At 37.0% G+C, this 20,775-nt stretch overlaps 1 protein-coding gene across 3 annotated transcripts in view; it reads right to left on the minus strand.

The window, feature by feature from the left end:
• LOC136875354 (mitochondrial dicarboxylate carrier) overlaps window positions 1–20,775 on the minus strand; it is a 173,034-nt gene that overhangs the window by 137,295 nt on the left and 14,964 nt on the right. For all 3 annotated transcript variants that reach the window (XM_067148889.2, XM_067148888.2, XM_067148891.2), the window contains exons 3-4: window positions 13,916–14,071; window positions 11,400–11,566 (exon numbers count right to left, since the gene is read on the minus strand). In XM_067148889.2, the coding sequence (XP_067004990.1) occupies window positions 11,400–11,566; window positions 13,916–14,071 (323 nt within the window). The remainder of the gene's footprint in view (window positions 1–11,399; window positions 11,567–13,915; window positions 14,072–20,775) is intronic.

Consider the following 20,775-nt stretch of genomic DNA (forward strand, 5'->3'; position numbering starts at 1 on the left):
ATAGCAGTTGTTAACTCGTTTAAAATAAAGACTGAAGTAAACGATATCTTAACTTTAATGTTATATACGGAAATTAAGTAAGAATGTGATACACCTCAAGATATGGTGGAGTACATCACTGATTTCAGAGGATATTTCATATCTTCTCACATCTAGTAACGGCTATTTACATGTAAATTTTTCGCGAGGAGGTTATTTCTCTACATGCGTTTCAAATATGTTTTCATGATAGGCTACATAGGTGATGCTTTTTGAAGAAGAAAGCTGAGGTGTTTGCCACAGAAATCTCTGGAGTGATACCGTATTTCTCCGAATCCAAGACTTTTTTTCCTCAGAATCTGCGAAAACTCAAGGGTTGTTGCATTCGCGGCCTAACAGTAAGTTAATGGATACCACTGGCAACTACCGCAGTAACCACGCTGCTTCTTTTCACACACGCACAGAACTCGTTGACAATAAACGACCGCCTCTTTACCACACATCGCTAGCCGCGACAACCGGTTGTACAGAGCCTGTGTGTTTCTCAAATCTGCAGAATGACATCAAAGCATGCGACCCTTCGAATTCTAGAAAAGCCACTCAGTGGCAGAGTCATAACGCGTCTATTTTACTTGACGCTTAGTAAAATTAAGGTTTATAGATAGCAGAAATATTTTCGTGATGGATAGTCGTATTGTAAAGATACGTGGAAAAGGTATTGCCGGCAAATTTTCAATGGGTTCTAGTCGATATTATGATGCCAATTATAAGTTAATGTTTATTAAACACACGGAAATGTATAATAATTGTGCAGCCGCAAGAAAATACGGCATAGTCCTAACTAAAGCCAGTATTTGGCATTAGTGTGAAGACAAAGAGCTAAAAAAATGCGTACTGTACAATAAATGCATTCAGTGGTCCGCAACAAGGACGCTTTAAAGAAGACGAAGATGAAATTGTGAGGTATGTGCACGAAAAACGCAAGGGCGGAATGGCCATACTGTGGCGATATAAACTCGTTCGTTGACTTTCAATGTTCGCGATTAGGCCAATACATCGCTAGCTGCTGAATTTGGCCGAACCCGACAAGCGAGACGTGCGTGTAGCAGGAGCTGGTTATATCTGACGCTGCGTAAAAGTAACAGTTTTATAGACAGCAAGAATAATTTCCTGATGGATTGTTTCTATTGTAGAGACGCATGGAATAGGTAATGCCGGAAAATTGTCAACGAGTTCTCTTCGGTATTATGATGCCCATGTTGAGTTAATGGTCCTTAAACCCGCGGAAATAAATAATTGTGCAGCCGCCAAAAATAAAGAAATACGGCGTGACGAAAGTCAATGTTCGGGTCTAAAAATAGTCTAAAAATGCGTAGGCCTACTGTAAGACAGGCATTCATATGATTTTACAAACTTCTTTTTGAGCCTGATTTAAATTTTTTGAAGGAAAAAGTGGGGTTCATCTTGGATTCTGAGATATACGGTACTATATTTTTTTCAGAATGAAATTAAACATACACTTTCACGTAGTATCGGATTACAAAAAATAACAAACAAGTAAGCCATAGTGTGGATATCATCTACAGAAACGCAAGTTTTGAACAAACTGATTGCCGTTTCTTACCGATTTATACAAAAATCGGATATAACGATAATCCGTTATAGCGAGTACATTTTTCGCTGTTATGAATTCTCACTATAACGGACTTCTACTGTAAATCCACTTGGATAACTCATTGACAAACATAATCTCATGCAACGAAAGAATAAAGAAAAGAAAAAGCATGATAAAAAGACGAAGAGAAATCTATGCTGGCTCCCGTGTGCAAGTCCTTTATTCATTGGATTACTCTACTGTATGCATTTTGGATGTCCCGTACTTGCATGGAAAGTACCCGATGCCCTTGAAACCCATGGCTTATCAAACTTTCTTATAACACGGGGAGAAAAGTCTCTCGCTTCCGTCTGCATTACAACACAGTACAGTGACTATGCTTGTACAATTTCCCGCCATGGCACTTCTCTCATAATTCAGAAATGCCAACCCTTGCCGCGACACAAAGTATTCTAAGGGCCAAATTCACAGTCAGCACTTATACATAAGTGGAACCTTAAGTAATAAAGGATCACTTATAATAAGTATTCACTTATAGGATTTTACATTTCATAGACAGCACTTAAAGAGCACACTCATTGATACAGCAAGTATTCAATGGAGATGTGGCAATGCTGTAGATTGTGCCCATGCTTCCTGGATCGTGTAGTTTTGGCTACCGGACAGTGGGATGATCTATTGTGTTTTGTTTATCGAAGGATATCGCGCGACTGCACACAACATTTTTGAGGTTAAAAGATCAGAATGGATAACAAAACAGCGAGCTGAGATGGCACCTGAAAAAACTAGTGTTGAAGTACATGCACATAATATAGAACAAGCAGACCGATGCAGTTTCTCATCAGAATATGAATGATGTGGGAAAAACTTGTTGTGGACAATGCAAATTATGAAAATGCCCAGAGTCTGATTTTTTTTCTTAATATACAGTAATATGTTTATAGTTATCCAGGTACTCGAACTTACACAAATATTCATCCAAATGTAGAATATCTAGCCTTTCAAGGCTTTTAATGATTTGACAAATATATCCGTAGCCGTTATGTTGTAATAGGCCTAATTACTTTCCCAATAAAATGAAAATGGTATGTGTTGATGTGTGATGCCATAATTTCAGAAACTTCTGATATAATCCGGCAAACGATTGGTTGATTAACCTGATATAATGAACACAAATCAACCTTAAAATAAAGGATGGTAGTGCAACACATTCATTTTTCTTGTAACTCGGTATAGTTGTTTACCACTCCATAGGCCTAAACAGTCTTGATAACTTATCAACTTGTAAAATGTTTCTAATTAATTAAGCGTAATACCGGTAATGATGATGATGATGATGATGATAATAATAATAATAATAATAATAATAATAATAATAATAATAATAATAATAATAATAATAACCCGAAATTAAGAGGTGGTATAAAATCTCAAAACAATATCTTCATTAATGGTGAGATAGTGAGTCCTCCAGAGGTTATGTTCACTATCTCAATCAAAGGAACAAGAATATTCATCACTCACACTTTACTAAAACAAAACCTTCTTTAAATTGTTGCTCACATTACATTTCAACAGGATTTTCCATCTCTGCTGTGTGCACGGAAAGCATTCTGTGAATGAAATGCAACATATTCAGCAAAATCATTATCCTCCATCTTGCTGCAACATAAGTGAGTCATTTAAGTGTGCATGAGAGGTCCACTTATAGCAATAAGTGGGACACTTAAGTAGGTAATATGAAATTAAACCTGGTTTATAAGGGGCACTTATGTATAAGTGCTGCCTATGAATTCGGCCCTAAGACCCATTAATGCATGCAATCACCTTGTTTCACAGTTTAAACCTTTCAAATGCCATGGAAAAATGATTTCCGAAATGTATCCAATAAGGTGCATTTATGTTATTCAAATAATGCACTTAGATAAATTACTGGCTAAAACATAACTTCACACAATGGAAGGAAAAACACACGATTCATAAACAAGGACAAATTATGCTGGCTCCCCTGTGCAAATGATTTATTTTTTGGATTACTGTACTGTTTGCACTTTTTAGATGCCTTGTACTTGCACAGAAAGTGCCCGACGCCCTTAAAACACCGTGGCTTATCGAAATTTCCTATGACGAGGCAAGGCCGTCTCTCGTTTCCGTGTGCATTGTAATGCATTAGGATGACTCCCACCCTAGTGCGATTTCCCTGCTAGCACTTCTCTCCTTTAAGACCATAAGTATGTTTGAGCTCAGCATTACAAAAAACAATGCAGTTTCATCGGCATTGACAATATTGTTCGATGCGTACAAATTGATTACCGGTATAAGAGCCATGCTTTCTCGCCAACTGTCGACATCGCCAATGCTGGCGGATTCTGCTTCTCCACACACTGCTTGTCATGTGATATTGTGGCGTTCCTTAAAACGCTGAATACAAAAGAATTATGATTTTACTCAAACTTAGCAAATATGAAGCACACTGTAGATACACCGCAGTGAGTGAAAGTACGGAAAGCTACCTCAGTACGTTCCGGAAGATGTGTTCTACCATGACATGGAAAAATTTTGAATTTAAATTACACTGTAAAATTTTTTTGAATGTAAAGGCAGTTTTGAATTTAAAATCCGAATTTAGGTAATGGGACGAACATTATTCTTTGAATTTCAAATTATCCATATTTTGAATTAATTTAAATTACATGCAAAACCGTACCTCATGTTTCCGGGAATTAAAGTTTCAAAGTCAAAGAAATCTTAATGTTTATTTAATTCCACCTATTCAATACATAAGAGTGATTTTTATTAAGAATTACAGTAAATCTTATGAAGTAAATTAAAGGGACATGTTTCGCACTTTTTAAAGGGCATCTTCAGCTTTAGTCTCAAACCTGAAAGATAATAAATCAGGATCCTGATTGCTCTTAATTGTTGTTTTTATGATAAATTACAAATTATAAAAGTGAGGATGATGCAGCTACATGCGTCAAAAAATGAGTGAGAGGGATGAGTGTAGTTAAGATATTTTTATAATAAAGCCTTCAAACAGTCCTAATTTATGTACTTTTATGAATGTTTTGTCTAAAAATGTGGTAACAAGTTGCATATTAGCAGTTCTACAAGAACACAATTGGGAACATGCATCATTTTCAAAAATATTTTTTTTGAAAAGTACACCAATGAAATAGTACGTAAACGTATTACATTGTGGTATGTTGCCTTGTTTTCTACCATTAAAAAAATATTTAATAGTGCCTTTCCGCAAGGCGAGTGAAACGGCCTCTGACGTAAGCGGCGCGCTGTGACGTCACGATCCAGTACCGCATGGAGCTCTACCAGTCGTTGTGCATCAGCCGTTGCTAAAAGCCGATTGTTTATTATTCATGATCGCGAATAACTTCGAAATGACAGAAGAAACGTTCAAAACAGCACAGTCAGACAATCTACCATGTGTAGATGTCATCATTCTTGAAAAATGTGACTTTCGTGGCCGCAGAAATTCGCGGATAACAAGCAAGTTTGTAAGTGGCGTCTTTTATATACGTGCAATATACTGTAACCCATAGTATTAGGATAACAACGAACCTGGATAGATATCACATCACTTTCAACATTTCCTTCTAGACTGATTCCCCTATTAAAGAATAACATTACATTTTCGGGCTTTCAGCATTAGTAAAGTAAGAAATCGGATTTCAGCACTAACATAAACATATAGGTAGCATTATAGTACTAGTCCGTTTCTGTGGTGTAGTGGTTAATGTGTGCCACTCCCGGAGGCCCGGTTTCGATTCCCGGCTCTGCCATGAAAGTTGAAAACAAATAGTACGAGGGCTGGAACGGGCTCTACTCAGCCTCGGGAGGTCAACTGAGTAGAACGGTTTCGAATCCCACCTCAGCCATCCTCGAAGTGGTTTTTCGTATTTTCCTACTTCTCCTCCAGGCACCTAAGGCCACGGCCGTTTCCTTCCCTCTTCCTTGTCTATCCCTTCCGATCCTCCCATCCTCCAACAAGGCCCCTGTTGAGCATAATAGGTGAGGCCGCCTGGGCGAGGTAATGGCCCTCCTCATCAGTTTCATCACCATACTCAAAGTCTCACGTTCCAGGACACTGCCCTTGAAGTGGTAGAGGTGAAATCCCTCGCTGAGTCCGAGAGAAAACCAACCCTGAAGGATAAACTGATTAAGAAAGAAAGAAAGAAGGAAAGAAAGAAAGAAAGAAAGATCATAGTACTATAGGGCTATAATCTATCATTCCCAAAAAAATATATATTTATGGTTGGGACAACTGGCCTACCCACTTCCGGGGCCCATGAAAGAGAATTAAATATCTTTGTGGAGGGAAAAAATTAAACATGATAAAGATAAATATGACTTCATCTAGTTTTCACAAGTCGGGCTGAGTGGTTCAGACGGTTGAGGTGCTGGCCTTCTGACCCCAACTTGGCAGGTTCGATCCTGGTTCAGTCCGGTGGTAGTTGAAGGTGCTCAAATACGTCAGTCTCGTGTCGGTAGATTTACTGGCACGTAAAAAGAACTGCAGGACTAAATTCCTGCACATCGGCGTCTCCCAAAAATCGTAGAAGTAGTTAGCGGGGCGTGAAGCCAATAACATTAATTACATTTGGCTTTTAACAAGCTGAGCATATCAAGAAAGAAAAGTGTCCTGGTGACATTTTAGTCGCTCAATACAGGAATGTCTTTGGGTGCTGTGACTTTTACTTTTTTTTTTTTGCTGTTTGCTTTACGTCACACCGTCACATATAGGTCTTATGGCGACAATGGGACAGGAAAGGCTTAGGAATAGGAACAAAGCGGCCGTGGCCTTAGGTACAGCCTCAGCATTTGCCTGGTGTGAAAATGGGAAACCACGGAAAACCATCTTCAGGGCTGCCGGCAGTGGGGTTCAAAACCCACTATCTCCCGGATACGAGCTCACAGCTGCGCGCTCCTAACCGCACGGCCAACTCGCGCGGTATTTTTACCTTTCGGTTTATTGACTTGGCTTGTATAACCTAAAACTTAGGCTAAGTTGGATAATATTTTAAACACCTACATCACTATTTCCACCTGTGTGCAATTATGTTATTTATTTCATTAATATTATGATAATTATTATAATTGAGCATTGTTAACTTATAAGACCCCAACAGACAAGCATTGGTTTTGTGTAGAGTTATACATTTGTTAAATGCACGTTGTTTCCTTTCATAATGTACACGCCTATTCTTTGTTACATTATAGAGTATTTAGATATAGCCTAAATTTCTTTACCAATTAAGCTCTTCAATAAAGACATACATAACTGTCCCATGCCAAGATATATTGGTAGAATTAGAGCTGTCAAAATGGTTCATAACCCCTTTGATTTATTATCTTGACATGGATCACCCAAAACATAGGTTAGGTTTGGAGAATACTGCACTGTTTATTACTTTCATATTCCAAGATGTAATTGAAGCATTTAAATAAAGCATCATACATTAAAATTTAAAGTTTTACCACTAGAACAGCTGACATGGAAAAGTGATTTGAAAATTCAAACAAATTCATCTTACGTTAAAATCTTCAAAAAAATAAAGTATAGACTTTTCTGATATATCACCAGCATTTCTCCGGCTCGCCAAAATCCATTTCTCCCTAGTTTTAGCTTCTTTGGAACATTTATAAACAATTTGTTTGGGATGGTATGCGATGTGCTATTGCACATCGGAACTATACACCATTTGTAAGTTTTCAGCCTCACTGTCTGTGCAGGATTCATTTTAAGTCTAAAATATACCACTCAGATTATTATCCAATGTATAGACCTCGAATTTAACCATACCAGACACTAACATAAAGTAGAAATACGCGAAGTGTATCCTGCTTCTCACAGCACACTATGTGTTATTTCGTCTGCTAATTCAGTCAACCTGTACGATGACGTCAGACCAATGAGATCGCGTACTTGCGTGACGTGACATTTTTGTAGATTTTTATCATGTTTGGAGTTATTATTTGTACATTCTGATCACATTTTTGAATTCTTCATGAAATTTTGAATCAGATTAGCATATTTTTAATTAAAACCCCGGATCATGCATGTTCCCTATTATTGCTGCTTTGAATCTTGTTAAACGGCGCTCTGTATTGGTTGAGGGTGTAAGAAATAAGTCTGGAGCCTAAACAGTTCAATCTTTAGAATAATGATGAAGAAAAATGTTACTGAATTACTCCAAGTGGAGTTTAAATAAATTTTAAAGCTAGTTTGTAGTTAATCTTTCGTGATAATTCTGCCGTTGTCCCAAATTACGCTGTAGGAGTGAGGGAAATGCTTGATAGTAAGTAGCCACAACTATAAAGTTCTATGAGAACACAGTTAATTCTACTAAAAGGTGCCCTGTAAATGTTGAGGGCGTAAGAAATCAATTTAGAGCTTAAACAGTTTGATCTTTAGAATAATGACGAAGAAAAGTATTTCTGATCACTCCAAGTGGGGTTTAAAATAAAATTTAAAGTTGTTAGTTTGTTGTTAATCTCGTGTGATGAGATAAGTCTGCAGTCTTCTTAAAATGCAGTAGATTTTTGTAATTAAAAAAATTCACCTTATTACCCAAACCACATTATGTGCTCTTTTGATATGACTAACATGTATTATAACGTACCGTTCAAAGAAACTGTAAATATTATCAAAGACAACCTCGCAAAACATAGTAAACTTAGCAAGCTTGAATTAGAAGACTTCTTAAAAATTCTAAACTTTGTTCTAAAATACAATACTTTTAATGGTAAAATTTACCATCAAGATGGCCTAGTTATGGGAGATCCCTTATCTGGCATCTTAGCAGACATCTATTTAGATTCTTTAGAACATACGTAATAAAATTTCAACTAATATAAAAGGACAAAACTTGTGTGGTTTTGGTACATAGATGACACGTTCGTAATTATTAATAAAGAACTCAATAACAGTAATGATATTTTAAATTTTTTAAGCAACCTAGACCAAAATATTAAATTTACTAAAGAAGAAGAAATCAATGGATCCTTAAATTTCCTACATATCAGAGTAACACATAATAATGATAACTCTGATTTTCAAATTGATAGAAAACCTACTCACACATCAACAACAATAAAAAATACTTCATTACATCCCAACTCCCATAAACTAGCTACCTTTCAAAGCTTAATTTACAGAGCCTTAAAAATCCCTCTATCTCCTAAAAACCTAAAAGCAGAACTCAATTATATAAAAGATTTAGCAAAAAGTACTGGGTATACACTAGAAACAATTAACCATTTAATCAACAAGATCAAACTCAAATTAACAACAAAACTCATCCCCGACAGACCCCAAAAAACCAAGTTTATTACTTTCACTTACAACAATCCAGACATTTACCAGATCTCGAACCTCATAATAAACCAAAACACATGGATAGCCTTTAGAACAACCAACACTAACCAGAAATTATTATTCATTCACAACACAGTCAATTCAAACAGCAATGTTTATTCAGGTTAAGGCATATACAGGTTCGCTTGCACACAATGTAGCGCCTCGTACATTGGACAAACAGGCCAAAGTTTTCACACTAGGTACTTGGAACATTTTAATGCCATCAAACACGACAAGTTTTCAGCTATGAGTTCCCATATGAAAGAAACAGGACACCATTTCACTACTATAGATCAGGACCTCAAAATTATTAAAAAAGTAGGTAAAGGGAAATTGATGATTAAATTAGAAAACATCTATATATTTTTAGAATAATACTATAACAAAAATCTATACCTCAATGATATAATTGAAGTAAAAACCCATTATACGAAATATTACCAAAATTATAGCAATCACTAAATTTAAAACAATACAACATTCTAAATAATCTTAAATTATCATCTTCCAGGACCCCTACTAATTAAAAAACACAACTCCTACCACCGCAAACCCACCACAACCAATAACATATAAACTTAATGCCCCGTCTAATCGCCCACGTCCACCACACCCACCTCCACTAATCTCACATCGTTATAACACCAGAAGCACAAGTGTCAGTCATTTCAACACTACCATAGCAACTGATTAACACTATAACAGTCAAAAAGATAAATGAAATTACATACAATGTTTTTCTTTAACTCACCTTTACATTAACCAATTAACATCATAACTGATAAAGGGGTAAGTGAATTTACACACATCGTTTTTTCTTTGAACTCACCTTTCCTTCAATTTCATTCCTTAATATGTAAATCTCCTCTTGTTACAGACTTTAAACCATATTTTCCTTTCGATTCTCTACATAAGCCACAGTCGCACCTTCTAGCTAATATAAACACAGCTACTTACCATGAAGCACTCTTCCTCACTCGTACGTGCTTTAGGAAGACTGCAGACTTATCTCATCGCACGAGATTAACAACAAACTAACAACTTTAAATTTTATTTTAAACCCCACTTGGAGTGATCAGAAATACTTCTTCCTCATTATTCAGAAGATCAAACTGTTTAAGCTCTTAATTGATTTCTTACGCCCTCAATCTTTACAGGGCACCTTTTAGTAGAAATAACTGTGTTCTCATAGAACTTTATAGTTGTGGTTACTTACTATCAAGCATTTCTCTCGCTCCTACAGCGTAATTTGGGACAGCGGCAGAATTATCACGAAAGATTAACTACAAACTAGCTTTAAAATTTATTTAAACTCCACTTGGAGTAATTCAGTAACATTTTTCTTCGTCATTATTCTAAAGATTGAACTGTTTAGGCCCCAAACTGTTTCTTACGCCCTCAACCAATACAGGGCGCCGTTCAACAAGATTCAACGCAGCAATAATTGTGTTCTTGTGGAACTGCTAATATGCAACTTGTTACCACATTTTTAGACAAGGACATTGATAAAAGTATATAAATTAGGACTGTTTGTAAGGCTTTATTATAAGAATATCTTAACTACTCTCATCCCTCTCACTCACTTTTTGATGCATGTAGCTACACCATTCTCACTTTTATAATTGGAATTTATCTTACAAAACTACATTTAAGAGCAATCAGGATCCTGATTTATTATCTTTCAGGTTTGAGACTAAGGCAGAAGATGCCCTTAAAAAGGTGCAAAACATGTCCCTATAATTTACTTCATAAGATTTAATTATTAAAAATTACTCTATGTATTGAATCGGCAGAATTAAATAAACATTAATATTTCTTTGACTTTAATGTGCAATTCAATACGGACCAAAATACGAGAATTATAACCTGTAATGAAAGCTTCTTTGAATTAGGCTGGATTTTAAATGAACTGGTTTCAAATTATCGAGGTTCTATCGTATATATATATATATATGAATTGATTTAACCCTTGTTTGTTCCCTTTCAATACTTAGATATCTTATTAATTACTGACTAATCACTTTTAAATAATAATTGCCATCAGCTGCAATGCTTAACACATACAACTGAAAAATATTTGATCCTGGATTCTAATAATGGTATTAAATTGAAATGCTTATACTTAATAGTTGAAGCCATATGGTGGTGGTTGTTGTTATTATTCTTACTCTAATCATCATCATTATTATAACATCGGCTTGTAAACATCAGCAAACTCTCACAGTAACTCAAAGAATGGTTAAACAGATAACAGATAAAAGCAACGTATATTTAGGTAGCTACGATGTTTCTTCTATGAATAAGGCAAAAATATAAAATATGATGTTAGGATGTCCTGTGTACCAAGTTTAATCCTAATTGCAGCAGACATTTATAAACCGATAGAGAAAGAATGCATGTAGAATTATATAAGTCTATTTTTCTACTTACTTTCTCCTCTTATCAGGAGGCAGTTTGGTGTCGTTCTGCATACGGACATTGATCATATCAGCTGGAGTTCCTATGTAGCCTCCTATTGCACCACCGATAGCTCCTATGCCCACCTTTTGGTAGAATGGCACCCCTTCCCCCAAAGGTGTTACACGCTGTTTCACATACTTAAGGAAAAAAACAGAGAAAAAATATATTAATGGGATATTAGGGATGAAAGTAGTACTTAAATATGTTGGTTACAAACATAGCAGTCGTCAGCTCTGAAAGGCTTGGATAAACAAGGTTTTATTGCTGTACCCTTATCATATGTGTGTCTACAGTGAGATCTTCCTTGTTTTGCTTCAGCTGCAGCTGGATTCAGTCTGTGCTGAGTCAAGGCAATGCCAGTCACGGTCCCTATCAATCGATAAGTTACGCTCGCGCAACTTTTAACAATATCGCATCCTGCCGTTGGTCTATATTAAGTGGTACTCTCCTTTATCACTAGATGGCTCACTGTGCACTGTGAGGTGATGACATCATCTTAGCACCAATTACAATATTTCATTTCCATCGCATGTGCATGTGAAGTAAACAGCAAGGCCATCAGATGAATCAGGGATGAATGTATGATAAGGTCAACATCAACCCGACTTGAATAACTTATGTATGGGGCTGGAGGAGAAAGAGTGAGTGAGTGAGTGAGCGAGCGAGTGAGTACATGTTTCAGCATTTTATTTAATAACTTGGTTTCTTCAAATTTTTCTCCTTTTCATAATTGGTATTTTTTATTTCCCTTTAGATACCTGCTCAACATTTTATTCTTCACTGAAGAAAATCAGAACTTATATTTAACTCTGTTCCGACACTGATGACCAATAATATCTGACATTTCCATTGTAAATAGTTTACCTGATTTCAATGATACTCCTCCTGTAAACCATTTTTTATTCAAATTTGCACTTATTTCTAGTCAAATCAGCACTAATTTTAATAACAGCAAGACTGGGAAATGAAAAATATTTTAAACACAATTGAGCTTTTATTGTATAATGCAAAATTATGTCTTTCTTATTAGTTTTATTCTTATGCAATACAACTAATGCCCTGGTTTTTGCTGATGATGTAATGGTATGGGGTGAGACAGAAGCAGAAGTACAAACTAGACTAGATCTCTGGCATGAAGCTTTTACAACCTTAGGTCTCAAAATCAGCAAAACGAAGACAGTTGGCTTGGTGATGAGTAGATACTCTCCAACTGTTCCATCTAAGAATTGGAGATGAAGAGATGGATATTGTAGACAACTTCCAGTATTTAGGTAGTGTTCTGTCATCAGACAATACCATACATCAAGAGAATAGCAACAGAATACAGAAAGCTTCCAAATTCTATCATGCTGTATGTCAAATACTTTGGGACGAAACATTTCCGTTAGTTTCCAAGATAAGCTTGTACAAAATATATCTAGTACCTATATTGACGTACAGCCTGGAAGCAGCAACAGTTACTGGATCGACAAAGAGTCGTCTTCAGGCAACAGAAATGAAGTTCCACCATTCTTGTCTAAAAAAAAACAAAAATGGATAAAATAAGGAATGTGGATATCCGGCAACAGCTTGGATTAGAAAGAAGCTTGCTAGAGACTCTAGAAGTGAAGATATTGCAATGGTATGGTCACATAAAAAGAATGGACCCCTCACAAGGACTTCTTGAACATACTTTGACCACAATGTTCCTGGGAAGAGACCAAGAGGAAGACCTCGTGATGTTTGGGAAAAATAGATATTGAAGGACCTTGAAATTAGAGATGTGAACTGGCGTCGCATATATGAGCAGCATCTGTGGATGGATAGGAAAAACTGGAGGAGGCTCGTACACAACCGCACCCGGCTTGCTGGAGCGGAGAAATAATGATGATGATGATGATGATGATGATGACTACTGTTTTATATGTATGTCTTATTTCTTCTAGATCAAGATAAAGATGACCTTAACATAGGTCGAAACATGTTCTTTAGACATAATGTTTAGACAAACCATTTAATTTAAGTGGTAATATTTTATTGTATTGAACAGGTGGACAATATATGTATATCCTCACTAATTTAAAAAAATTAAGTCAATACAGACCCGAAGACAAAATTTATCACATATAATAGTAGAAAAGTTTTCAGACAGAATGGAGAGAAATAACCGAACACTGTTCGGACATGTTAAGAGGATGGAAGGGGAAGGATACCAAAGCAGATGATGAAGGTTAAGCCGAACATTCAAAGCTTACTCTATGTGTGGCATGCCCTTTTTCAACCATTTGTTGTGTACCTCAGCAAAATAGAAACACACTGTCTCACTACTGGGTACTTTGTCAAAATGATGCTTTAAAATTAAAATTTGGCAGTGATAGGAAACTATAAAGTTCAATATTTCAATAATGAGTCCCCTTAAGCAGGATAATGCCCCAGTCCCACATATACCTCTCTCTCCATGATTAGGGTACTGTTTTCCATTTCGTTCAAATATGTAATCTGCTAACCTCATAAAAAGCAAATCTGAAGGTTGAATACGTTAGTTGTCTTAAGATTGCAGCTGAGAGGCCATAGTTCAGTCCCATTAGACCTTCCTGTTTCACAATATTTACAGTGAGGCGATACATGGAATCTTTCACTTCTTGCTGAGTTTGTTGATGCACCTGAAAACAAAAAGAAAATGACAAAGTATTTTCATGTACAAATATATCAGAGAGATAATACTATTACTACAACAATATAAAACTCAACTGCAATATTTCCCCCCAAATTTTTCATTTTGTACACAAATTTGATTTATTGAGAGAATATAAGCAAAGAAAGGAATATGAAATGTACACAATAAAGTATCTGTTCTTCCTTTACTCCAGCTCAATCTGTAAAGATACTACATGACTAAATGCATACTGTATATACATAATTATAGACAGTTATGTCTTTCACTGGGCGAGTTGGCTGTGCAGTTACGGTCGTGTAGCTGTGAGCTTATTACGAGTAATGAACTCCATTTCGGTTCTGTATTGACTTTAAATATCTACAAAGAACTTTTTTTTTTGCTAGTTGCTTTACGTCGCACCGACACAGGTAGGTCTTATGGCGACGATGGGACGGGAAAGGGGTACGAGTTGGAAGGAAGCGGCCGTGGCCTTAATTAAGGTACAGCCGCAGCAAAGAACATTTTAATGAAGCTAAATACAGATTTTCTGCTATGAGTGAACACATGAAAGATTACAATCACTCATTTTCCACCATAAAGATTTAGATATCCAACATACACTGAGTGGCCAAAAGTCACAGGAAGGGGTGTCCCATTAGAAAATGTGCCGTGTATGACCCCTGAGTGTTGCAGCTAGCTGGGACGTAGCTGAACAGTCTGTCATGGACACCAATGTTGTGAAGATGGCAACATGTCTCGAATTAACCGACTTTGAATGTGCGATGATCATCGGCGCACAGCACATGGATCGTAGCATTGTGGAGATTACACGTGAATTCGGATTTCCGAGGTCAACAGTGTCGAGGGTGGATCTTCAACATCGCAGAGAATATTATCATCTGTGTAAACCGTTGTACGGGAAGGCCACAGGCGTTTAATGAACAGACATCACGTCGTTTCCACACAACCATACTGGGCGCTCGACAGGCTACCGTGAGTCAGATCACTGCCCAGTTGAATGTTGGGAGTCAGGAACCCATTTCTACCAGGAATGTATGGAGGCAACTGCACCGCATAGGCCTCACCAGCCGACGACCAACTCATGTCCCTTTGCTGACACCTCAGTGACGTGCATGGGCCTGTGAACATTGGCAATGGACCATGGTACAGTGGTGGCATGTGGTATGATCTGATGAATCCCAGTTCCAGTTGTATCGAGCTGATAGGGGCATGAGTGTGTGGTGTATGCCCCATGAAGCTATGAATCCTGTGTGTCAACAAGGTTGTGTCCAAGAGTGAGGTGTCTCAGTTCTGGTCTGGGTAGCGTTCTCATGGTCACAATTAGGCCCCATTCTCTGGCTAGAGGGAGCGCTGACAGGTGTGTGTTATGTGGACATTCTTTCAGACTATCTGCATCCCTTTCTGGCCCTAGAGTACTCTGATGGAGATTCCATGTTTCAACAAGACAATGTACCACGTCACCGCTCTGTGGTGGCACGCATGTGGTTGGAGGAGCATTCCAGTGAAGTTACAACCATGGATTGGTTGGTTCGTCAGGTCTCCATGTTTCCATGCTGAGCTGGGAATCGTGACATTAATTCAAATTATGATCTTCACACGACCACATTGTTGGCTTCGAAACCACCTGAATTAAGCCTGTTAATTACCGCAACTTAAGAGAACAAGATTATTCTTCCCACTGATAACATATGTTGCCTTATGATTTATGCACCTCAAGCTGGACTACTCTCTTGTTTATCAAGACTCAACAACTGGGATACCTTCTCAAAAATGTTATGTTTTACTGTCAGACACACCACATCATTTCAACTGGTTATAATCTAACAGTGACTTTATAGGTGCTGTCATATGTTTTAGATGGTTATACGCACCACACCCATATCATTTTAATGTTACATTTAAAATTTGCCTTAGTAGGTGCATTTAAATGTTGTATATAGATACACCTTATGTTCTACAAACCTCAAGCTGGACTACTTTCTCATGTATCATACCCTAACTATTGTTACCTTCTCTGTTTTGCCTTCATTGTTTTAACTTTTGACAATTTACCTTTCAACATTAATCCTTGTATTTGCTGTCATGTGTTTTATATTTCAACTAGTCATAGTTTAACATTTGTCTTGTAGGTGCTATCATGTGTTATATATTGCTATTCGATAAGTTGCATTTTGCTCAATTGATTTGTTGGCTGATGACGACGTGCAATGAGCGTCGAAACTAGTACCAACCTTCTCTAAAAGTTATGTGATATATATTCACATCAATAAACATTCATGGTATTGAAAAGGTGGACCTTTAAAATTTTCATTTTACTGTAATTCCAGTTCAATACGGAACAAAATGAAGTTTCTAACTTTCAATAATGCTAAAGAAGTATTAAAATTGACCTATGATAACAATGAAATTTACAATAAGATACAAAAGTTGAAAACTAGAAAAGCAGCTGGAATTGATAAGGTTTCAGGGGATATACTAAAGGCAATGGGTTGGGATAGAGTACCATATCTGAAATACTTATTTGATTATTGTTTGCTTGAAGGAGCTATACCAAATGAATGGAGAGTTGCTATAGTAGCCCCTGTATATAAAGGAAAGGGTGATAGACATAAAGCTGAAAATTACAGGCCAGTCAGTTTGACATGCATTGCATTCTTTCTGATTATATTAGACATGTTTGTGAAATTAATAACTGGTTAGATAGAAGGCAGTTCGGGTTTAGGAAAGGTTATTCCACTGAACTTCAACTTATAGGATTCCAGCAAGACACAGCAGATATCTTGGATTCAGGAGATCAAATGGACTGTATCACAATTGACCTGTCTAAGGCATTTGATAGGGTGGATCATGGGAGACTACTGGCAAAAATGAGTGCAATTGGACTAGACAAAAGAGTGACTGAATGGGTTGCTATATTTCTAGAAAATAGATCTCAGAGAATTAGAGTAGGCGAAGCTTTATCTGACCCTGTAATAATTAAAAGGGGAATTCCTCAAGGCAGTATTATTGGACCTTTATGTTTTCTTATATATATGATATGAGTAAAAAAATGGAATCAGAGATAAGGCTTTTTGCAGATGATGTTATTCTGTATAGAGTAATAAATAAGTTACAAGATTGTGAGCAACTGAAAAATGACATTGATGTTGTGAGATGGACAGCAGGCAATGGTATGGTGATAAGCAGGGTTAAAAGTCAGGTTGTAAGTTTCACAAATAGGAAAAGTCCTCTCAGTTTTAATTACTGCGTTGATGGGGTGAAAGTTTCTTACATGTTCATTACATGTAATAATAACTGGTATGTTCCAAGCTGTCAGTGGAGAGATAGCGTGGAATGACATTTGTAGTCTGATTAGTGTCTTTAAAAGTAGGAAAGATCACAATATGAAGGTAAGGTTGGAATTCAAGAGGACAAATTGGGGCAATTACTCATTTATAGAAAGGGGAGTTAGGGATTGGAATAACTTACCAAGGGAAATGTTCAATAAAATTCCAATTTCTTTGAAATCATTCAAGAAAAGGCTAGGAAAATAACAGATAGGGAATCTGCCACCTGGGCAACTGCCCTAAATGCACATCAGTAGTGACTGATTGAACTGAAAAATGAAAATCCACAGCCTGTTTACAGTCATTTGATTGGGTCAGGGATGGAATGAATGAGGGCCCCATTTAGTGGCAAGGGTAGTAATTGTGCCGGCTGCCAAGCCTGTCACACTCCTCTGGGCAATATTTAATGACTAAACATCGAATGCAATTATGTTGCAAAAAGTGGAGTACTAATTTAAGTATGCACGTATTCTCATGCTATTAAACACTTCTATGAAATGCAAAAGTAATATTCCTTTACTAGACACAAGCGATTCATTCACACCAATACGTAAAATCACGATCATGAATGAACAATTGTACAAACAATCCGTGCATAATTTGTGAGATGTTCAGTATTCACTGTTAAAACATAGGCACACATTTCCTAGATAAGACACAGTATGTTAATTAATCAGCTAGTAAGGTTGTAAGAAAACCGTGTAAAAAGAGTACAAACATGAAGAAACACACTTAAATACACATTCCTCTATCATTTTACACTGCACACCCTCCTGTCCATAATTTGCTTTGAAATACACTACAACATGTAGCCCAGATTTTGTTTAAGGATATCACGATATTTTGTTTGCAGATGGAGTCCAAGGTTTTCTGGGATACCTTCCAGTTCACGCCTCATGTTCTCCATAATGTTCAGTGAATCACCAAGATGCAACCCATGTGTTTCTAGCTTCTTGACTGATTCTGGTATAATTTGGAGTGTGTCTTGATAGGTGTCAGTTCCTTTTCAACCATTTCATTGGCGAAAGAGTTCACGGCATTAATTACTTAATATTTTCTTGAAGACTGCTTGTAAAACATTTTCAGATATGCATAATAAAAGTCAAAAACTTGCACATTATATCTAAAATTTGAAATGTATGCACTAATCTCAAATATAATAAAATACGAGGGAGGACCTATATAAGTGGGATTTTATTTTATTTAAATTCATTTATTCATTTATTGAAAACACAAGGCAATTACAATTTATTTTTCCACAAAGTTTCCTGCTTTGGAAATGCATTTGTCCCAGCATATGGGCAGCTTTTTGATGCCCTCATCATACAAAGAACAGGGTTGTATCACCAGCCAGTTGTGCACGAAGTCTTCCACACTCTCATCATCTTCAAATCGTTGCCCTCCTAGAGCTTCTTTAAGTGGTCCGAACAAATGGAAATCGCAGGACAATAAGTCCGGGCTGTAAGGGCGATGGTCAAGTGTAGTCCAGTGCATTTCCTGTAACTTGGAGACAGTTAGAGCTGCAGTATGGGGCTGCGCATTTTCATGGACGAGGATGACCTGTCGAATTGGTTGGTCTCATCTTTTGCGGCGATATGCAACCCTCGCCTTGTTCAACAGTTCGCAGTAGTAACAAGCATTGATTGTGTGTCACTCATGAAAAAATTCAATCAGCAACAATGTCCTTAACTATACAAATGTTTTCGTCTGTAAGGCTGGTCCGAGGACGGCAATCGTGTTGCTGATTTTCCACATGTGTTCTTGTCCTTCCTTGAACTTTTTATGCCAGGCAAACACACGCGTCCTTGACAATGCTTGATCAAAGTAATGTGCAGTCAGCCTCTGGCAAATTTCTGCTAGTGTAATTCCTTCACAAGCAAGAAATTTTATAGTTATGTGTTGCGCAGTGGAGGGGTGCACCTGTTGCTCCAACATCATGAGCGTTACTGAGAGAATGGCGGGAAATATCTAACGGCATGCTCTTCTCACTCCTAACGGTCCCACCTAAGCATAACAGAAGTGCGGGGCCAGTCCTACCAAATGACCAACTGTTGATGTTCAGGAATAAAAATCCTGTTTATATTTGATCGACCTTTGTATGCATGTATATGATATACACTATTAAACCTAATAATTCATCCAATTCCACCTTCAAACACACTTTCTTGTCAGTTTTTGAGGTCTACACATCAGCAAACAAAATATGCATTTGGATACAAATCCGATGTCTATTAATGATTGACAGATGAAATGATATTGGAGTGTGTTTCTGGAATGAAAAATGACAGGGAAAACCAGAGTACCAGGAGAAAACCCTGTCCTGCCTCTGCTTTGTCCAGCACAAATCTCACATGGATTGACTGGGATTTGAACCACAGAACCCAGCGGTGATAGGCCAGCACGCTGCTGCCTGAGCCACGGAGGCTAATATTTGCAACTGATCAAATTAAATTATAGTTCCTTTCTGGGATCTTAATATTTTAAATGTAAAATCCAAAGGCAAGCATTTATACAAGTGGAGGTACATCTCCCCTAGTGCACTGTCACTAGATTGTTCTACAAAAGAGGTCTGCAGTGGTGATTCACCAGCTCAATAGCCACCAGTGTCTTGGAAAGGTGTAGTAATACATCTGATGAACCTACTGCTACTGTGATTGTGAATCTTATCTAAATAAAACATGCATGATATAAAATACTTGATCGTCGCAGTATGTGGTCTCACTTTGTACTTACCTTCGAGTTTCCACATAGAGTAACGAGAAATACTAACACTTTGATTGATGATGGGTGCCAGCTACAGATAAATGTAACGATAATAGAATGAGAATCTTGAATATCTCTAGGGTGTAGAGTAATAAGCTTACTTTGACAGCATAACATATAGGTTCTGGGAAAAGGATACTGATGTTTGGTTTCCCAACTAAAATTTGATGTTACCTGATCAAAAATGAAATATAACAAAACCAAGAAAATTATTTTCTTTAAATTTTGAGTTGAAATGTGAGATTTACTGCGATAATAAAGTTACAATATAAAACTCTGAAATTAAATGGATTTAAGCTCTAGGCATTGAATTTAAAATACTCTTGACCGGACATTTGAAAACTGTATAAAAATTTATCCCTCACTGGTTCACTTAACAGTACCTTGGACACTTTATGATGTATTCCTTGGAATTGGCATCAGCTGTAGGTATCTCAGACCTAATTTGGTGACGTATCCTTTTAGTTTCACAAACGAGCGATTGCAAGGCTTGAAAATATAACCACACTGCAAAATCAATTTTACACATAATCCACTAAACTGTTAGTCTGCATTACAAAGACTCAATCTTCGGCTGTCACCGAACCGACACAAGAATTTG

This window comes from Anabrus simplex, chromosome 6 (assembly GCF_040414725.1).
Source record: "Anabrus simplex isolate iqAnaSimp1 chromosome 6, ASM4041472v1, whole genome shotgun sequence".
NCBI lineage: Eukaryota > Metazoa > Arthropoda > Insecta > Orthoptera > Tettigoniidae > Anabrus > Anabrus simplex.